This window comes from Natator depressus, chromosome 18 (genome assembly GCF_965152275.1).
Source record: "Natator depressus isolate rNatDep1 chromosome 18, rNatDep2.hap1, whole genome shotgun sequence".
In the NCBI taxonomy this organism is placed as follows: Eukaryota; Metazoa; Chordata; order Testudines; family Cheloniidae; genus Natator; species Natator depressus.
In genome coordinates, this window is record NC_134251.1 from 5,122,972 (window position 1) to 5,142,999 (window position 20,028).

A 20,028-nucleotide genomic window follows, 5' to 3' on the forward strand; every position below is an offset into this window, starting at 1 on the left:
CTTTGGCAGGATGGACCCCGGTGGGAGCGGGAAATAGGGGGCAGGAGCCTTCTCCTCCCAGGAGCATATCTCTGCCGCAAACTACACATTAAAAAATAAACTTAAAAAATCCCCACCTAATTAAAACACTTTATGATTTAAATGAAAAGGAAAATATTTTCCCAGCAGCTGCTAGAGGAAATGATTAATCCCCATTGCTCCCTGCCCGTGACCTATTTTCTCAGCACGAAGAGCCAGACGGAGAGTGGGGAGGGGAGAGCTGCTTTGTAAGCTGTAAAATAGGTCCTGACCTATATTGCATATATCTGAGCCATTTACTTGACCCCTGGAAATGATCCCAGAGAACCTAGCAAATTGGATGGGGAGATAACCAGACAGATCCGGAGAGGGGTCCCAGCCCAGAGACACTCTAAGCAGCGACAGAAGATCTCGGGGAATTTATTCGCTCGTTCTCTCTCTCTCTTTTGGTGGGGGTGTAAATACAGGGAAATAGTCTGTAAAGCCAAAGCTGTGTCATACGCCCCTGTCCGCTGGGCTGTGGCTGGCTGCTGGGGGAGGCTGCTCTCCTCCTTGCTCTTAGAGATTATTGCATAAGAGGCAAATGGTCTTGGTGACAAATGGCACAAATAATGCCAAGATGTAATGGTTCCTACAGCGTACGATGCACATGGCATTGGGGCTCTGCAGAGGAGCCTGGGCTGGAATTCGCTGCCAGCATTAGCAGCGGGCAGAAGGGAATATTCTAACTCCACCCTCCAGAAGCTGGGAATGGGCGACAGGAATGGATCACCTGATGATGACCTGTTGTGTTCATTCCCTCTGGGGCACCCTCGTAACTAGGCCAGACCCAGAAAAACCCCTCTTCTCCCTAAGGGATCTCTCCTTGCTAGATTTCAGCTCCCGACCCCAAGGGGCTTGGACACCCAGAGCTGCTTAAAAGTGGCAAAGTTGTTCTCATCATGGGAAAAGTGTGCTTGCTTCACTTGAAAAGCCCAGAATTGTTTTTGCTCAAAGTTTCAAAACAAATTCCCTCCTGGGTAGTAACCAGCCCTGGAGAATTTCAGCCCCAAAGGTTGTGAGCACCTGAAAAATGGGGGTTTCCAATGGAAAAGCTTAGGGCCCCTTAATAGACTCTGGACTCCATAGGGAGCTAAGAGAAGCAGAGGCCAAAAAACCTTTCCCCAAGCCACACTGGCACTTGGGGCAGGTTATTTTGCATTTCCTGTCAGTGTCACACAGGGAAAGGACAAAGAATAATGGAAGAACAGTTGGGCTTGGCATGCACAGAAAGATGCCAGTTGTCAGCCCTGTGCAGACCCTTCTGTAGATGTGTCTGCGCTTCCCTCGGGATGCAATTGCAACTCTCCCAGCTGGCTGTAATCCAGCTGGCACATGGAGCAGAGCCGTGCAGCCCAGGCTAGCCTCACAAGTCATTCCCAGGGGTCCAGGAGGGCTCATCCAGCCCCCATTGCAGCCATTGCTGCTGTGGCTTCACTGCCGACAAGATTAAAACTAGCCCAGCTTTGCCTGCACAAGCGGCACTCGCCCCCTGGTGCTGCGGTGTCGGCGTGCCCGCTGTGTCGGTGGTGCACGTGCATTGGCAAAACCAGGCTGCAGAAGCGAGACTGAGCAGGACGGGGCTGGCTGGGAGGGAGGGTGGGACGGGAGCGTTGGGGCCCAGGGCTGGGAGAGCGAGGAGCAGTCCGTTTGTTCACTGAGGGAGGGAAGCACTGGGAGGAGCAGGGAGCCCTGCTTTATATGGCACTCAGAGTTCACGTGCCAATCCCAGCATCCCCAGGGCAGGGGATGTCCAGACTCAGGGTGTAGTGGGGTCGGCCCCAACCTGTGACACATCTCCCCCAGATCCAAGGCTGGGAAAGAAACGGAGAAGCATTTCTCAGTCATTTCATATTATCTGGGCAGCTCTGGAGTGGGGTTGGGCAGGGGGAAACAGTGTAAGCTCATCAAGTGCTTGTTGCAAAAGGTGATGGACAAAAGGCTGCCAATGGGCCAGTTCCAGCACCCATTGTGGGGGGGGTGGGGGGGGGTGGAGCTGAGGTGGACCTAGATCCAGCCCGCGATGCCACGGTGCTGCCCACGTTCCAAAGCCTGCCGCATCGGACAGAGAGGACACTGCCCTAGGTAATGGCCTAGCTGGCCTGGCATGGGGACAGTCTCTTGGAGCTTGGGGCTGAAGTCTTCCTTACTTTTCTACTGGACTGATTCCTCCTGGGAAGAATGTGCTTCTTCTCCTACCAAGTGAGCTGGTCCAGCTCCTCCTTGCAGGCTGACAATCCCAACCCCCCGGATTGTTAGGAACCCCACCCCCTGTGCGGCGCAGTGCCCTGAAATGCCTGAAGGCAGCACTCCTGGACTAAGGCAGTGACCAGTGTAAAGCAGGCTTAAGAGGGAGGATTTTACCTCTGGCCTGGGGGGTCTGATGCTCTTTCCCTGCGGATCAGGGGCCTGCTCAGGCTGAGTGGCTTCTGCCCAGCGCTCAGATGTCGTGGGTGAGGCGCTCAGAGCACTGAGTAAATATTGTTGTGAAGTGGTTCGCCCTGCAGGCGCAGGCTGGTTGGCTGCTTCCTTTCCTTAAGGGGCAGATTCACCTGACAATTGCAACGTTTTCATTTGGGCTCAGCTGGCAGGTTTTGATGTATCCAATGTATTTGTACAGCCTGCACATCACCCCCAAACCAATCCCAGTGCCCTAGTGGAACAAAGGAGAAGCGCAGACCTGTGGAGATCAGCACGCCCCTCACATGCCCTAAAGGCCCAGTTACCCCAGGATACCTCCACCACACCGGGCATGCACCTTACTGGGAGTGGAAAGGTTCAGAGCTACAGTCCTCAAAACCCCATTAGTAAACAACATTTCCTAGGAGAGCCACGCCCTGGTTATAATAGCCCTTACCTTATCAGAAGACTGTTACCAGGTCCCCGCCTAATCTTCCTTCTCGGGACTAGACATGCCCAGCTTTTTTAACCTCTCCTCAGAGGCCAGGCTTTCTAACCCTTGGCCATATCTGCCTTTACATGTGGTGCCCAGAACTGGACACAGGACAGCAGCTGAGGCCTCACCAGTGCTGACGAGAGTGAGACAATTGTCTCCTGTACCTGACCGACGTCGCTCCGGTTAATACACCTCAGCATGATATTTGCCTTTTTAGCAACTGCATCACACCGTTGACTCTCATTCCGTTTGTGATCCGCTATAATCCGCAGATCCTTTTCAGCAGCACGACTGCCTAGCCAACTACTCCCCATTTTGGAGCTGTTTGATTTTTCCTTCCTAAGTGAAGTACTGTGCACTTGTCTTTATAAAATTTCATCTTGTTGATTTCAGACCAATTCTCCAATTGTCAAGGCTGTTTTGAATTCTAATCCTGTCTTCCAAAGTGCTTGCAACCCCTTGTAGCGTGGTGTCATCCACAGATTTTATAAGCATACTCTCCCTTCAAGTCATTCATGAAAATATTGAATAGCGAGACCCAATACAGACTCCGCCCACATGAGGTAGAAGGGCAGCGATTGCCCCACAGGGGGTAGGAAGGGAGCAACTGCCCCACACTGGCCCCCCCCCCACAGAGGATAGGAGGGGCGATTGCCCCCACACTGGCCGTGCCCACAGGGGGTTAGAGGGGAGCGATTGTCCCACACTGGCCACACCCACAGAGGGTAGGAGGGAAACAATTGCCCCACACTGGCCCCGCCTACAGAAGGTAGGAGGGGCAATTGCCCCCACACTGACCCCGCCCACAGAGGGTAGGAGGGGCAATTGCCCCACACTGGCTCAGCCCACAGGAGTCATGTATGCTGCTTGGAACATTTCAATCTGCTTTATCGAGAGAGAGGCTATTGTCCGGTTTAAGTCCCTGCTCATCAGGAAGTGGCAGGGGATTGTTCACTGATTTGAATGCCAGAAGGGATTCATTGTGCCCACCCAGGCCAGAGACCCTCGCCCCATGATTCCTGCAGCCCGCCAAGAACCGGCAGCTGAGCTAGACTGTATCTTAGAGAATATATTTTTCCTTCTGAGAACTGCCCAGCCCTGTCTGTGGCTCAGAGCTCAGCTCTGAAAGCTCTGGATATGGGCTTGTGATAACCTTGCAGTTAGGTATGGAGGCCTCTGTAGGTCAGCATTTGGGGTCCCTTCTGTAGAGCTGGGTGAGGGAGTTTGGGGGTCAGGAATTGCTCCATGGGAAGAGCACTTGGACAGACAGGTTTATTATTATTGTTATTCATTAATCTTATAGTGGCCCAAATATGCCGGGCACTTCCCAGACAACTCAGAAGGATGTGGTCCCTGCCCCATGATGCAGTAACTGCAGGTGACAAGCAGTGGGGAGGTGCTGGGGGCAGATAGTGAAGAGGGAGTTCATGACAAGCACCTCCAGGTAGTTCTGTTTGATTTGATATGCCTGGTGGGAGAAGGAAAGAGGGAAGGGTTGAGCTGGCAGGCCAGGCAGTTTGTCCCGGGGAGAGGTGAAGCCATAAGTGATCCAGACAGGCAGAGAGGTTAATTCTTGTAAGGCCTGAGGCAATGGAGAACGGGAAGCCAATGAGGAGGCTCAAACAGTGGAGAGACTTGGTCAGATCCACCTAGGAAGATCATTTCAGCAACCACATTTTGGACATCTTGAAAGGGGTGGTAGGGAGGTCAGAGTGACAAAGTGAATGGGAACAAGGGAAGGATAGGGCAGGGAGGGGAGGGGATGTGTAGGGATGGTGGGGAGGCTACAGAGGGAGTGGGGTTGGGTAGGATGTAGAAATGTAGGGCTGGAAGGGACCTTAGGAGCTCATCTAGTCCAGCCACCTCTGCTGAGGCAAGACCAAGTAAACCTGGATCTTCCCTGACAGCAGTTCTTTTTCAACCTCTTCCTAAAAACCTCCTATGATGGAGATTCCACACCCTCCCTTGGTAGCCTTATTCCGGAGTTTAACTATCTTTGTAGTTACAAAGTTTTTCCTAATAGCTAATCTAAATCTCCTTTGGTGCAGGTTAAGCCCATTGCTTCCTGTTCTACCTTTAGTGGACAAGGAGAACAATTAATTCCCTTCTTTATAACAGCCCTTAACATACTGGAAGACTGTTGTCAGGTGCCCCCTTATCTTCCTTTCTCAGGACTAGATATGCCCAGAATCTTTCCTCTTAGGCCAGGCTTTCTAAACCTTGTCCATATCTACCATAAAATATGATGCCAGAACTGGACACAGGACTGCAGCTGAGGCCTCACCAGTGCTGACTAGAGTGGGACAGTTGCCTCCCATGTCTTACGTACAACACTCCTGTTAATACACCCCAGCATGATATTCACCTTTTTAGGAACTACATCACACTGTTGACTCCTGTTCAGTTTGTGATCCATTATAATCCCCAGATCCTTTTCAGCAGCACGACTGCCGAGCCAGCTACTCCCCATTTTGGAGCTGTGCATTTGATTTTTTCCTTCCTAAGTGAAGTACTGTGCACTTGTCTTTATAAAATTTCATCTTGTTGATATCAGACCAATTCTCCAATTTGTTGAGGCTGTTTTGAATTCTAATCCTGTGCTCCAAAGTGCTTACAACCCCTCCCAGTTTGGTGTCATCCACAAATTTTATAAGCATACTATCCCTCTGTTACTCAAGTCATTCATGAAAATATTGAATAATACGAGACCCAGTACAGAGCCCTGTAGGACCCAGATTCCACATGGAAGGGATGGGGATGGAAGTGGGTCAGATGTGGAGGGAAGGGGATAGGAGTAGGTAAAATGGGAAAGGGATGGAGACAAGGAGTGGGTAGGCCACTCTGCATGGTATCAAGCGTAGTGCCCCAGGGATCGGTCCTGGGGCCGGTTTTGTTCAACATCTTTATTAATGATCTGGATGATGGGATTGATTGCACCCTCAGCAAGTTCGCAGATGACACTAAGCTGGGGGGAGAGGTAGATATGCTGGAGGGTAGGGATAGGGTCCAGAGTGACCTAGACAAATTGGAGGATTGGACCAAAAGAAATCTGATGTGGTTCAACAAGGACAAATGCAGAGTTCTGCACATAGGAAGGAAGAATCCCTTGCACTGCTACAGGCTGGGGACCAACTGGCTAAGCAGCAGTTCTGCACAAAAGGACCTGGAGATTACAGTAGATGAGAAGCTGGATATGAGTCAGCAGTGTGCCCTTGTTGCCAAGAAAGCCAATGGCATATTGGGCTGCATTAGTAGGAGCATTGCCAGCAGATCGAGGTAAGTGATTATTCCCCTCTATTCGACACTGGTGAGGCCAAACCTGGAGTATTATGTCCAGTTTTGGTCCCCGCACTACAGAAGGGATGTGGACAAATTGGAGAGGGTCCAGCGGAGGACAGTGGAAATGATTAGGGGTCTGGGGCACATGATTTACGAGGAAAGGCTGAGGGAACTGGAGTTATTTAGTCTGCAGAAGAGAAGAGTGAGCAGGGATTTGATAGCAGCCTTCAACTACCTGAAGGGGGGTTCCAAAGAGGATGGAGCTAGGCTGTTCTCAGGGGTGGCAGATGACAGAAGGAGAAGCAATGGTCTCAAGTTGTAATGGGGAGGTCTAAGTTGGATATTAGGAAACACTATTTCACTAGGAGGGTGGTGAAGCACTGCAATGGGTTACCTAGGGAGGTGGTGGAATCTCTATCCTTAGAGGTTTTTAAGGCCCTGCTTGACAAAGCCCTGGCTGGGATGATTTAGTTGGTGTTGGTCCTGCTTTGAGCAGGGGGTTGGACTAGATGACCTCCTGAGGTCTCTTGGTCTGCATGGGAAAACTGAAGGGGTTTAAATGGGAACCTGCCCCAAGGGCTGGAACCATACAGTTGGAGTCTGTGTAACCCCTCAGCTGGCCCCACTAATGGTCATTGTGCTCTTCACAGTGCCTTGAAGCTAATGTCTCTCTCATTAGCTAGTTGCATGTCTAGGTATTCACATGCACATATATTCAGGACTGGCGGGTTTGCTTCCTCACTAAGCAGGTTGTATTCCACTGGGTTGTTTTGATAGGGTTGCTTATAAATTCTAGGGGCTAATGGGGAAAGGGAAGAGAAATCAAAGGTGTGGGGGGCACAGATGGCCTCACTGCGGAAGCATGGACTTTGCAGCACCATATTTGCCCCCCAGATCTCCCCTTCACAGCAACGCTGAGCTCAGGCTGCTCTCCCACCCACCCAGCAGTAGAGGGACTAGCATTTAGAAGTTGGTTTCTGTTGTCGTTCACTGCTGGCGAAGCTATCTTGGATTTGCAACCAGCCCCTCAAGCAGAGCGCTCCTGACCCCTGGGCACTGAGCAGCGTGCTGTTAGCTGTCACTTTGCATGGTTTCCCCAAGGTTCTCTGCTGGGCTCAGAAGTGAGGAGCTGCTGCACTCAAGCACCACTGAGCCCCATGGCTTCCCCAATCACTGAGTTGTTGCCCCTGCCGGAGAACCCCCTGCAGATGCTCCCTTCTCTGTGGAGCCCTGCTGGGAGCTGTCCAGGCTGCAGAGATTGCAAAGCTCCTCATGCCTGACAGGGGCCAGGAGCCCACGCTCGGCTCTCTGACAGCATGTGTTGTTTCCTTGGCAGGATCTGAGTGAATTCAATGCCACGGCGGTGAAGAGCGCCACCAACACCATGACTGTGCAGAACCTCAAAGCCGGCACCATCTATGTCTTCCAGGTGCGGGCACGCACCGTGGCCGGCTACGGCCGCTACAGTGGCAAGATGTACTTCCAGACCATGACCGAAGGTGAGACAGGCAGGCAGCTCCCTCTGCGTAAAGGGGCAGAGACCAGGATCAGGGCTTTAGCAGGGTGGGCCTGCTCTGGCAGGGGTGCTGGTGCCTTCTGCTGCAGGGCTGTGAATCCCCCCACCCTCCCTACCTGGCAGGGCTCAGGTGAGCAGACACAGAGCGATGGGCAGAGTTCCTCCGAGGGTTCCCACCAAGCTGGGACCCGCAAAGGGTGCTTTATTCCCCCCTCACCCATAGCCAGGGATGGGGCAGAAGACTCACGTTCCCCCTTCCCCCTGCACTGTGGGGAGCTGCATCCCCCACCTGTGTGTGAGCTTGACACCTGCAGGGGTCTCACGGCGCAGTAACTGGTTCCCTTGATCCTGTGTGCCAGCTGAGTACCAAACCAGCGTCCAGGAGAAGCTGCCGCTCATCATTGGCTCCTCAGCAGCGGGTCTGGTGTTCCTCATTGCCGTGGTCGTCATCATCATTGTGTGCAACAGGTGGGTTACCAGTGAGCATGCCACGCACTGCCCAGGGACAGCCCCACCACGCTCGGCCTGGCACGGTGGTGGGATAGGTGAAGGGTGACAGGGCATGTGGGAGTGAGGGAGGTGAGAGGCAGAGGGCAGGTGGGGGTGAGGGCAGATGTGAGGGGAGGGGAGGGCAGAGGCCAGGTGGGAGAGATGAGGGTAGGTGGGGACAAGGGGCATAGAGGGTAGAGGTTATTGGGACTGTGTGGGCACGGTGGGATGGTGCTTACATGCCCCATGCTTGGAGCACCCTGCCCTGCTGTGCCCATCCCTTCCCTGACCCTCTCAGTGCTCGCTTTCCTTTCAGAAGACGGGGCTTCGAGCGAGCCGACTCCGAGTACACTGACAAGCTGCAGCACTATACCAGTGGCCACAGTACGTACCGCGCACCCGTGCCTGGCCTGGGGGTCCATTCCTTCTTCGGTTCGTTCTCTCATTCACTCTTTCCCTGGGTAGAGTATGAAAACCCCACTGGGCCCAGCCAGGCTCCGGGCCCTTAGTCTGAACAGGAAGGCCCCCCCTGTGGTGGCTAGTCCTGCCAGGAGCACCCTCATCTCCCTTCATGTCAGTTACCTGGGATATGGGGCACCATGGAGCCAGCGGGTCATTTTAAGGAGCCATTTGAGGAGTCTTCACCATGAACCCAACTTTTGGATGTAGAGGCCAAACTTAATCTGGAATTTATTTGGCAAATTTATGGTTGCTAGCATGAAATTAATGGCTCAGCACGCTCCGTATCCTCTAGAATCCCACCCCATCTAGAGCATCCTCTAGGACCTCGGACCTCCTCAGAGAGTATCCTCTAGAACCCCACCCTCACCTAATTGTAGACCTCACCCCACCTCACTGTGTGTCCTCTAGAACCCCACTACCCACCTCCCTGTATGTCCTCTAGAACCCCATTCACCACCTTGCTGTGCATCTCCTAAAACCACATTGCCACATCCCCTCGCCTCCCAGTGCATCCTCTAGAACCCCACCCCACCTCACTGTGTGTCCTCTAGAACCCCACCCCACCTCACTGTGTGTCCTCTAGAACCCCACCACCCACCTCACTGTGTGTCCTCTAGAACCCCATTCACCACGTTGCTGTGCATCCTCTAGGGAGAAAGGAATAAGCTATATCAATATAAGGCATCTTTTTACCAGTATAATTGTGCCCATCCCAGGGATTGTACCAGTACACCAGTTAAAAATTACACCCCTAACAACAGAGCTATGTCCAGATAACTTTCTAGTGTTGACCAGGCCATATAAGGTGTACAAATCTGCATTCACATTCACTGTCACAGCTTGGCTGGCCTTAATGAGTTAATGTCTGCACAGCCATTGAATGAGCTCCAGTGCTGTTGTTGTTATTGTGCTGTTGTAACTGTGGTTGTCACTTTGCCGACCAATAAGAGCCCCAGACGCTGCTCAGTGTCCCAGCCGTGCCGCCTTAGCGGCGAGTGTGGCTTTGTTTGAAGTGTCAGAAACCCCTGAAGCGCCATCCAGCCTTCGAATGCCCTTGGCTTGCACTCAGGATAGAACGGCCTTCCTTGCATCCCAGCTCGCTGGCTGGGTCCCATCCCCGACATGTACCCAGTACTGGCACTTCTGGGTCTGGTGCTCTAATGAAGCGCTGTGCGGGACCCCACTGCACGCTCTGCTCCAAGGCTTGTCTCCCAGGAGCAGCCCAAGTTCTGTGGCAGGCTAGAATACAGCTTGTGAAAGGCTCTGGTGGGCAGAGCCAAGGTATCTGGTAACAGCTGGGAAGTACGGTGCTCAGTGTTGGCAGCCCAGCCCCCAGCAATGAGTCCAGTGTGCGCTGGGGCATTCAAAACCAGTGGTGAGTTCCAGACAGGCTCCCTCTGGTGTGTTCTGCTCCGTCTGGTAGGGGGAGCTTGGCTCTTGCAACTGCCGTGGTGTCTTCAGCCTCCAGGCCTGGCTGTGTCTAGGCCACCAGTGCTGGGTCCCTCCCCCGCTCTTGGTACAGTTATCTGTGGAGAGGGCACCAGACTGGATTCTCCATCTCCCTGGCTCTGCCACTGACTTGCTGTGTGGCCTTCAGTAAGTCATTCAGACCAGCATTTTCATGGTGGGGTGGAAGGTTGGGAGCCCAAGTGCATAATGATGTGGCAACGTAAAGGTGCCCGGCTAGTCATGGGTGCTAGGCATCTCTAGCTCCCACTGCCTGAGTTACTGGAGGTTTGCCCGGGGAGGCTGAGAGCAGAATCTGGCTGCTTTCTATCTCAGTCTGGTCTGCTGGCTAACATCTGGATTTCCCCATATTAAACTCCAAAATGACAGAGCTCCGGGGGTTTTTGGATGCCAGGCTCAGGTTCTGTGGCCTTGGTCACTGCGGTGGCTGTCTCACTGTAGCACAGCCTGGCATGAGGTCCATGATACCTGTACCCTGGCGGTGCGATGGGCAGACTGAGGCAGTCTCTGCAGTGCTGTCGCTCTCGCTGGGGAAGCCAGAGGGGTTGGGTCAGGATGTGTCTGCTGCCCGAGCTGCAGGAGCGTCTATTGTGGAGGAATTGTACTTAACCATTTTCGTTGTTTGCAATTAGCTCCTTTGGCCTAGGATCCAGGCTCCTCCGTGGCTGAGCCCTGTGTTCAGGAGGGGCCTGCTGACGAGGGTCTGTGCTCAGCCAGTGAGAAACTCTGCTTGGATTGTGCTCTTCCTATGAATGCCACCTGCTTCTCCACATCCCGCTCTCCTGCACATGCTCCCACTGCCTGCTGGGTTCAGAGCCTGCCCCTTGCCCACAGCAGCATTTCTCTCTTGCACACACACACACGCATGCACACAGACCCGGATACACACACACAAACAGGCATGCACGGGTTCTTCCTTTCCTGTGTGTATTCTTCTTGCAGTCTGGCTGTCATCCCATGTGCCTCTCTCTGTCTGACTCTCTCCCTCCACCTATGCGCAGTGACTCCTGGAATGAAGATTTACATTGACCCCTTCACCTATGAGGACCCCAATGAGGCCGTGAGGGAATTTGCAAAGGAAATCGACATCTCTTGTGTCAAAATTGAGCAGGTGATCGGAGCAGGTAGGCTGGGCCACACTGGGCTGGGAAGGAGCTTGCTGAGCAGCTTTCGCCTGTGAGACAGGGGAACTAGCTGTGGCCAGTAACAGAGGGATGGGGCCAGCCCATGCATGTCCTGTTATGAGGGGTGCCCAACCTCAGCAGCAGGCTGCCTGTGTCAGCTGGCACTGGGTGCTCTGCGGGCAGCACACTCAGCCCCGCAAGGCAGGAACACTTCACTGCGCTCTTGAATGCTCATGCCCAGCTGGCTGACCCAGAGGGAGCAGGATTTAGCACTCCTCAGCTGGAAGGATGTGTGGGCCTGAGGAGAAGCATTTGGCACAAAACAAGGGGGCACAGCAGTGAGATTCCTGATGAACTCAGCTGCCCCCAGAAAAGAGGTGGGCAGGTATTATGTGGGTCCAGTGTGCTTGGGTCATGTGCATGGGCCAGCATGCAAGGAGATGAGTTTGTGGGTAGGATGTGTGTGGGGCTGGGTGCATGGGAGGAGCATGCATGGGGCTGGGCGCATGGGAGGGGTGTACATGGGACTGGGTGCATGGGAGGGTGGGTGTGTTTGGTAGAGTGGGAGCAGCAGGGTCCATGTACAGAGGGTCTGAGTGGCAGGCAGAGCACTGGGGAGGCCAGCAGTTTGTAACCTGTGCCCTCTCCCATCTCAGGGGAGTTTGGGGAAGTGTGCAGTGGGCACCTCAAGCTGCCTGGCAAGAGAGAGATCTTTGTGGCCATCAAAACACTTAAGTCGGGTTACACGGAGAAGCAGAGACGGGACTTCCTGAGCGAGGCCAGCATCATGGGGCAGTTCGACCACCCCAATGTTATCCACCTGGAGGGTGTGGTCACCAAGAGTGCCCCTGTCATGATCATCACCGAGTTCATGGAGAATGGCTCACTGGACTCCTTTCTCCGGGTATGAGGTCCTGGGAAGTGCAGTGGCAGAGGAGATGCTGGGACCGGGGTGGGAGATGGCAAGCGGGGCCCAGCCCTTGCTGACTCACCTTTTCCTATGGCAGCGCTACACCCCTCCAGGCCAGCAGCATTCATCCTGCAGGCTGAGAGCAGCCGCACTGTGCTCTGGAAGGCTTTGCCCCAGGGCTGTGCACACAGGCAGAGGGCATACACTGCTCACACACCTGTGCACACACACACGTGCAAATACTGCTTGCACGCTGTGCATGCATGCTTCACGCATACACATGCGGCACTTAGCTCACAGGTAGGACACACGTTTCAAATGTGCTCAGGGTCAGACATCGGAGTTCTGAGCCCCCAGCGGCTTCCCTGGGGACACTGGCACCCAGCCGTTCCCAGTGTGCCAAGCTCTTGTGGGATCCAGCCACAACTGTGAACATCCCATGTCAATTAATACAGTGTAGGCTCTACATAAACATGTCTTCCAGGACACAGACATTGGTGCCAGGCTGCATCCTACTACTTAACTTAGTGAGGAACAGATGCCCGTGGTCTGTCTACACTGCAGTTTACCACCGTGTTAGCAGCATGGATTACATAACACGGGTTACCACATGACAAAACACAAGTGCAGACACATCCACACACACACTGCATACCAAGGCACACAAGGACAAATGCACGACTTGCCCAGCGCACACATTCACGATGGCCAGGGCACACGTGCACACACTGACTGCCAGTGCACATGTGCTCACACAGTGCACAGGGCACATACATGTTCAAGGTGAAATCCTGTCTCTGTTGAAGTCAATAGAAGTTTTGCCATTGGCTTGTATAGGGGCAGGATATCACCCTCAATCCGCTTGATCTAAACCTTTGTGTGCCTCAGCCCAAGGTGAATAATTCATTGTGCTGAAAGGAATAACCCACTTAGCTGAGTGAGATACTAGTGCCCGAATCCTGGTGTGCAAGATGCATCTCTGTATGGCAGCAGCTCCCTGAGATCACTGCTCTGAAGGGGACGTGTCCTTCCACACCCTTGCCCCCCCCCCCACTTGTCAGGGAATTGTTGGTGTGGAAAGTTCTCTGTGGTGCATATACCTGGGAGATGCTCAGCTGGCGAATGCTGCGATTGTTGGGCAGGAATAGGTGTGACAAGGTGCCCCTGCGCCTCGAAGGCCCATTCCTGTGTCAGAGCACTAGGGCCCACAGCCCCCCTCATAGGCAGCAACACCAGGCCTCTTATTCCAACAGAAATGGCTGACGACTCTCCTTTGAGTGTATGAGAGCAGCTGAGTTCTGGGGCAGAGACTCAGGACTCCTGGGTCCTAGTCCTGAGTGCTGCTGACTCCTTGTGTGACTATAGGCAAGTCACTCCACGTCTGCGTGCCTCTTTCCCTGGCCTCATGTCTGCATGAAGTGCAAACCCATATGGACTTTTCCTGTCTCCCCCTAAGCAAAACGATGGGCAGTTCACTGTGATCCAGCTAGTGGGCATGCTGCGGGGCATCGCCGCGGGCATGAAGTACCTGGCCGACATGAACTACGTACACCGGGACCTGGCTGCCCGCAACATCCTCGTCAACAGCAACCTGGTCTGCAAGGTGTCCGACTTTGGCTTGTCCCGCTTCCTGGAGGATGACACCTCGGATCCCACCTATACCAGTGCACTGGTAAAGCTCCCATCTCCAGAGCTTGGGGGGAGGGAAGGAGATGATCAAGGGGGAGGGAGAGAGAGGAGAGGTGTGGACAGCGAGAGAAACACAGGGGGGTGGCCAGTTGGCGAGCCCTCGGCCTGGTGGTGAGCCTGTCAGTCTCGGCTCATTGCTGTTGGTGTGAGCACTTCCCAAAGGGCACCACACACAGGGCCTGAATAGGGAAAGGGCAGAAGGGCTCAGACATGAAAAGCCATGAAATGAGAGCCAGGCAGAGGCACAGAGAAGGGGAAGGGTCTTGCACCCGGAGGGGTTCATTCATATCGGGCTGAGGATAAGCACCCTCTGTTTCACACCCACACTCCCAAGATGGGGACGATGCATTTTGTCAGACAGAGCGGCCCAGGCCGCATGGTCAGGTGCACTGCAGGGCAGAGCTAATGGCTCACAGGAATGCCAGGGTGAGGGGGCGGGGTGGAGCTGGCGGCAGGGAGGTCTTTCATAACGGGAGTGTAAGAAGATTCTGGAATTCTAGAATTTCTCATTCTGTTTCTGTCTTTGCTTCATGGTTATCCACTTCGCTGCCCCAACTGTTCATGAGGCCGCACACATCAGTTCACATCCCTGCCAGTAGCTAATGCACTAAAACAACAGACCGGTGTATGAAACCCAGTGCTGATAAGAAATCTGGCAATAACAAACCATGAGCTTCTTCGAACGACAGCTTCTTCTAAATAGCGTGGGGAAACCAATGACAGAAGAGTATTCACCGAACCACAGACATGGAGGGCTGGAAGGGTCCTCAAGAGGGCATCCAGTCCAGCCCGCTGTGATGAGGCAGGGCCAGATATACCTAGACCATCCGTGACAGGCATTTGTCCAACCTGTTCTTATAGACCTCCCATGACGGGGATTCCACAACCCCCCCTTGGAAGGCTATTCCAACACTTAACTATCCTTACAGGCTACCTCTGCTCAACAAGCTAGGGGTGTGATTCCCTGTTCACACAGACACAGTTGTGCTCGCTGTCATAGAGCTAGAGCACTAAAACCAGTGTAGCCATGGGAGCACATGGAGCATGGCACAGGCTAGCTGTGCCAAGTACAAACTCATCTGAACCCTGTGGGTATGTCTGTGGCGAAGCTAGCCCATGCCGCTGTTCACTGCCGCCCATGCTACCAAGGCTGCACTACTCTGGTTAGCACGCTACCTCAATGAGAGTTAGTGTGAGCATGTCTACATGAGCTGGGAAACACATCAACTCCGGGTGTAGACATACTCATTGTTAGAAAGCTTTTTTTAATAACTAACCTAAATCTACCTTGCTGCATATTAAGCCCATTACTTCTTGTGCTACCTGGAGTGGACGTGGAGATCAGCTGATTGCCATCCTCTTTATAACAGCCCTGAACAGATTTGAAGACTGCTATCAGGTTCCCCGCCCCCGTTTTTTTTTCTCATGACTAAACATGCCCAGCTTTTTAATCTTTCCTCGTAGGTCAAGTGTTCTTGAGCATTTTTGTTGTTCTCCGCCAGACTCTCTTCAGTTTCTCCACATCTTTCCTAAAATGTGGCGCCCAGAACTAGACACAGGACTCCAGCTGGGGCCTCACCAGTGCCAATTACAGCGGGACAGTTACCTCCCATGTCTTACATACAACACTCCTGTTAATACACCCCAGCATGATATTAGCCTCGTTAGCAACTGCATCACACTGTTGACTCCTGTTCAGTTTGTGATCCGCTATGACCCCTAGATCCTTTTCAGCAGCACTAACACCTAGCTAGTTATTCCCCATTTTGTACTTGTGCATTTGATTTTAACTTCCTAAGGGGAAGTACTGTGCACCTGCCTTTATTAAATTTCATCTTGTTGATTTCAGACCAATTCTCCAATTTATCAAGGCTGTTTTGAATTCTAATCCTTTCCTCCAAAGTGCTTGCAGCCCTTCCCACCTGCACGTTACAAATTTTATAAGAATATTCTCCATCCAAGTCACTATGAAAATATTGGTTAATCTGGATCTATGACAGACCCCTATTGATCCCCACTATATGTATACTTCCAGTTTGTCAGTGAACCATTGATAGCTACTCTTTGAGTACAGTTTTTCAACCAATTGTGAGCACCTCTAGACCACATTTCCCTAGTGTGCTGATGAGAATTTCATATGGGACTGTGTCAAAAGGCTCACTAAAATCAAGATAGATCATGTCTACAGCTTCTCCCCATCCACTTGGTTGAGTAACCCTGTCAAAGAAGGAAATTAGGTTGGTTTGGCATTTGTTCTTGACAAATCTATGTTGGTTGTCACTTCCTACCCTATTATTCTCTTGGTGCTTACAAATTGTTAACAATTTGTTCCAGTCTCTTTCCAGGAATTGCAGTTATGCTGATTGATCTATAATTTCCCGGGTCCTCTTTGTTCCCCTTTTTAAAGATGAATACTATGTTTGCCCTTCTCCAGTCCTCTGGTACCTCACCTGTCCTCCATGAGTTCTTGGAGATGATCGCTAACGGTTCTGAGATTGCTTCAGCTCCACTCCACTAACCTGCAAACCAAAAATTCCCCACAAATAACCCACCAGTTTCTTCCAACTTCTCAGCAAAGACTTGACTAGCAGAAGCAGCATAATGCTGACATCTCACAGTACAAAGGCCTTGTTGCTGAATGAGACTACAGCACATTTACTAGGACTCAGAGAAGGAGAGTCATGAATAATTAAAACTTCACTGCACTGTTAAAGTCAGTGAACAAGGTACAGTTGTTAGTGAAGATGTTTGCTTTTTGCTTGCTAGTTTGCAGAATTCATTACTGTGCTGTAAGTCTCCCAACTGTTGGCTGAAATGCATTTTTCATAGATTTGTGGATGCATGGATCATAAGGACAGAAGGAGCCATTGTGATTATCAGTCTGGTCTGATTCCTGTGTTGGGCCATAAGACTTCCCTGAATTAATTCCTGTTTGAATTAGATCAGCTGTTTTAGAAAAAACATCCAATCTTGATTTAAAATTTTCCAGTAATGGAATATCCACCCCAGCCCTTGGTAAATTATTCCAGTGGTTAATTACCCTCACTGTTAAAAATGTATGCCTTATTTCCAGTCTGAATTTATCTAGCTTCAACTTTGAGCAATTAAACCTTTTATATCTTTGCCTGCTAGAGTGAAAAGCCTGCAATTATCAAATTTCTGTTTCCCATGTAGTTAAATATAGACTCTGATCAAATCACCCCTTAACCTTTTCTTTGTTAAGATAATCAGACTGAGCTCCTTGAGTCTTTCATCCTGTTAATTCCTTTTAAATATTGGCCCCACATTAGCTTTTTCCAGTCCTCTGGAACTTCCCTATTTCCCCAATACATTGAAAATCAACATTAGCAGTTCAGAAAACTCCTTTTGGATGTAAGGTATCAGGACCTGCTGATTTTTAAATGTCTAGCTTTAGTACTGCTGTTTAACATCCTCCTTAGTTACGGTTGAAATGGAAAGTATTTCATTATCTTCCTATCTTATAGCTATATCATCTGGATATTTTCCAAATTCGGAACAGAAATATTTATTGAACACTTCTGCCTTTTCTGCATTATTATTGACAATTCTACCATTTCCATCTAGTAATATTCCTATACCGTTGTCAGGATTCATGTTGTTCCTAGTATACTTTAAAACCTTCTTATTGTCCTTAACTTTGTTGACCATAGAGTTCTTGTATCCTTTGCTTCCCTTATCAATTTTCTACAGTTCTCAAATTATGATTTATATTCATTACTATCAACTTCCTTTCCTTCCATTTGTTATATGTGGGGGGTTTATATCTGATTTCTCTTCTTCTCTAAGCCAGGCTGTTTGTTTAACCAGTGTGGGCTTTTTTCTAGATAGTGAGATTGTTGGCTTTTTGGCATCTAGTAAAATATTTTCAAACAATTCCCAATTATCATTCACATTTTTGTATTTAATGTTTTTCTCCCAGCTTGCTTTTTCTCATTAGTGTTTTCAGCTTTGTGAAATATGCCCTTTTAAAACCTCAACTATAGCAATTTGGACTTTATTCTGTTTGCACATAACAAATATAATTAATCCATGATCAGCTGTACCTAAGCTATCACTAATGTTTAGTTCTGTGATCAATTCCTCTTTATCTGTCAAAATAAGGTCTAATATAGGATGCCTTCATGGTGTATGCAACACTTTTTTGAGACAGAAAATTGTCACCTATAATATTTAGAAATTCCAAGGATGTTTTACTACTGGCAGAATGAAATCTCCAGCATACGTCACTCAGATTGAAGTACCCCGTGACACCACAGGGCTTTTTTCCTACACATTATAGATAGGTGGTTAAGGAGGCAAATCATCTTGTTCTCTATTGTGCTTTGGTGGTCTGTAGCAGACACCAATTAGTACCCCCATCTTGTGCTTTATCTGTTAGAGCATTGATCCACAAGCATTCAAGATAATTGCTTCCAAGTTGTCAGTGACTCAGAAACAGGTAATGCCATTGTTTATATAGAATGCCACTCCCCATCCCCTTTGAGCCTTCATAAATAGGTTACAACTATTCATTTTAACATTCCAATTATGTGAATCATCCCCCCAGATTTCAGTAATACCAATTAAATCAAATTTATGCTCATAAATGAGCAATTTAGATTCTTCCTGTTTATTGCCCAGGCTCCTAGCACTGGTGTATAGTCAATTCAGGAATTTCTCCTCTTCGTGTCCTTTGGTGTCTTGACTGATTTTGTTCTCAACCTCTTGGTTTTGTGTTAAATGAATATTCATTTGTTCCTCCCCTTTTGTTACTAGTTTAACACCCTCCTGGCTACTCAAGCCAGCCTGTCCCCTTGAGGATTGGTTGCCCTTCTACTCAGGTGGAGGCCATCCAAACTATACAGCTCCCTCTTCCACAGAAGGTAGAAAAATGTGCCAGAAAACCCAAGCCCTCCACCCTCCACCACTTACCTAGCCAGTGATTCACTTCCAAAATCTTCTGCCTTTCATCGCTCCTAGGACAGGAAAGATCTTTGAGAAGACCATTTGGACATTCCTCTCCCTCAACACTCTTCTGAGTTCCCTGAAGCCATGTATAGCCGGGGAGGGATCGCGTGAAGCAGCATTGTTAGTACCTATAAGCACCATCACAAATGGATCCTTCCCGCTGACTTCAGATGCACATCGAGTCTTAGAGTCACAGCTCCACTTTCACTCTCTTCTTCAAGGAGCGATCCAGCGACAGTCCTTTAGAGATGGTGGCCATGGTTGTAACCATCTGCCTTGGTAACAGGAACCATTCCATCCATCCAGAGTTTGGGAAGCGTTACTGCTCTCTGTGATTCCTCATGCAGCGAGAGAGACAGCCAAAGGGTCTGATTGCCAGAGACATTCAGAAGACCGCCAGCAATTGGAACTCTTTCCTAGAAGGTGTGCTAATGTAAGCAAGGCCTGTTTCCCTCCGTGTAGAGATGCAAGCACAGGGGGACGGATCATAGAATCATAGAATCATAGAATATCAGGGTTGGAAGGGACCCCAGAAGGTCATCTAGTCCAACCCCCTGCTCGAAGCAGGACCAATTCCCAGTTAAATCATCCCAGCCAGGGCTTTGTCAAGCCTGACCTTAAAAACCTCTAAGGAAGGAGATTCTACCACCTCCCTAGGTAACGCATTCCAGTGTTTCACCACCCTCTTAGTGAAAAAGTTTTTCCTAATATCCAATCTAAACCTCCCCCATTGCAACTTGAGACCATTACTCCTCGTTCTGTCATCTGCTACCATTGAGAACAGTCTAGAGCCATCCTCTTTGGAACCCCCTTTCAGGTAGTTGAAAGCAGCTATCAAATCCCCCCTCATTCTTCTCTTCTGCAGACTAAACAATCCCAGCTCCCTCAGCCTCTCCTCATAAGTCATGTGCTCTAGACCCCTAATCATTTTTGTTGCCCTTCGCTGGACTCTCTCCAATTTATCCACATCCTTCTTGTAGTGTGGGGCCCAAAACTGGACACAGTACTCCAGATGAGGCCTCACCAGTGTCGAATAGAGGGGAACGATCACATCCCTCGATCTGCTCGCTATGCCCCTACTTATACATCCCAAAATGCCATTGGCCTTCTTGGCAACAAGGGCACACTGTTGACTCATATCCAGCTTCTCGTCCACTATCACCCCTAGGTC

General features: G+C 50.6%; 1 protein-coding gene across 6 annotated transcripts in view; it reads left to right on the top strand.

The window, feature by feature from the left end:
• The window catches only part of EPHB2 (EPH receptor B2), a 270,415-nt gene that overhangs the window by 220,225 nt on the left and 30,162 nt on the right, over positions 1-20,028 (top strand). For 3 of the 6 annotated variants that reach the window (XM_074975421.1, XM_074975422.1, XM_074975416.1), the window contains 6 exons: positions 7,569-7,731; positions 8,108-8,216; positions 8,554-8,669; positions 11,168-11,290; positions 11,947-12,194; positions 13,657-13,872. In XM_074975421.1, coding sequence (XP_074831522.1) covers positions 7,569-7,731; positions 8,108-8,216; positions 8,554-8,669; positions 11,168-11,290; positions 11,947-12,194; positions 13,657-13,872 — 975 coding nt within the window. The remainder of the gene's footprint in view (positions 1-7,568; positions 7,732-8,107; positions 8,217-8,553; positions 8,670-11,167; positions 11,291-11,946; positions 12,195-13,656; positions 13,873-20,028) is intronic. The other 3 variants (XM_074975418.1, XM_074975417.1, XM_074975419.1) reach the window with 3 other exon arrangements.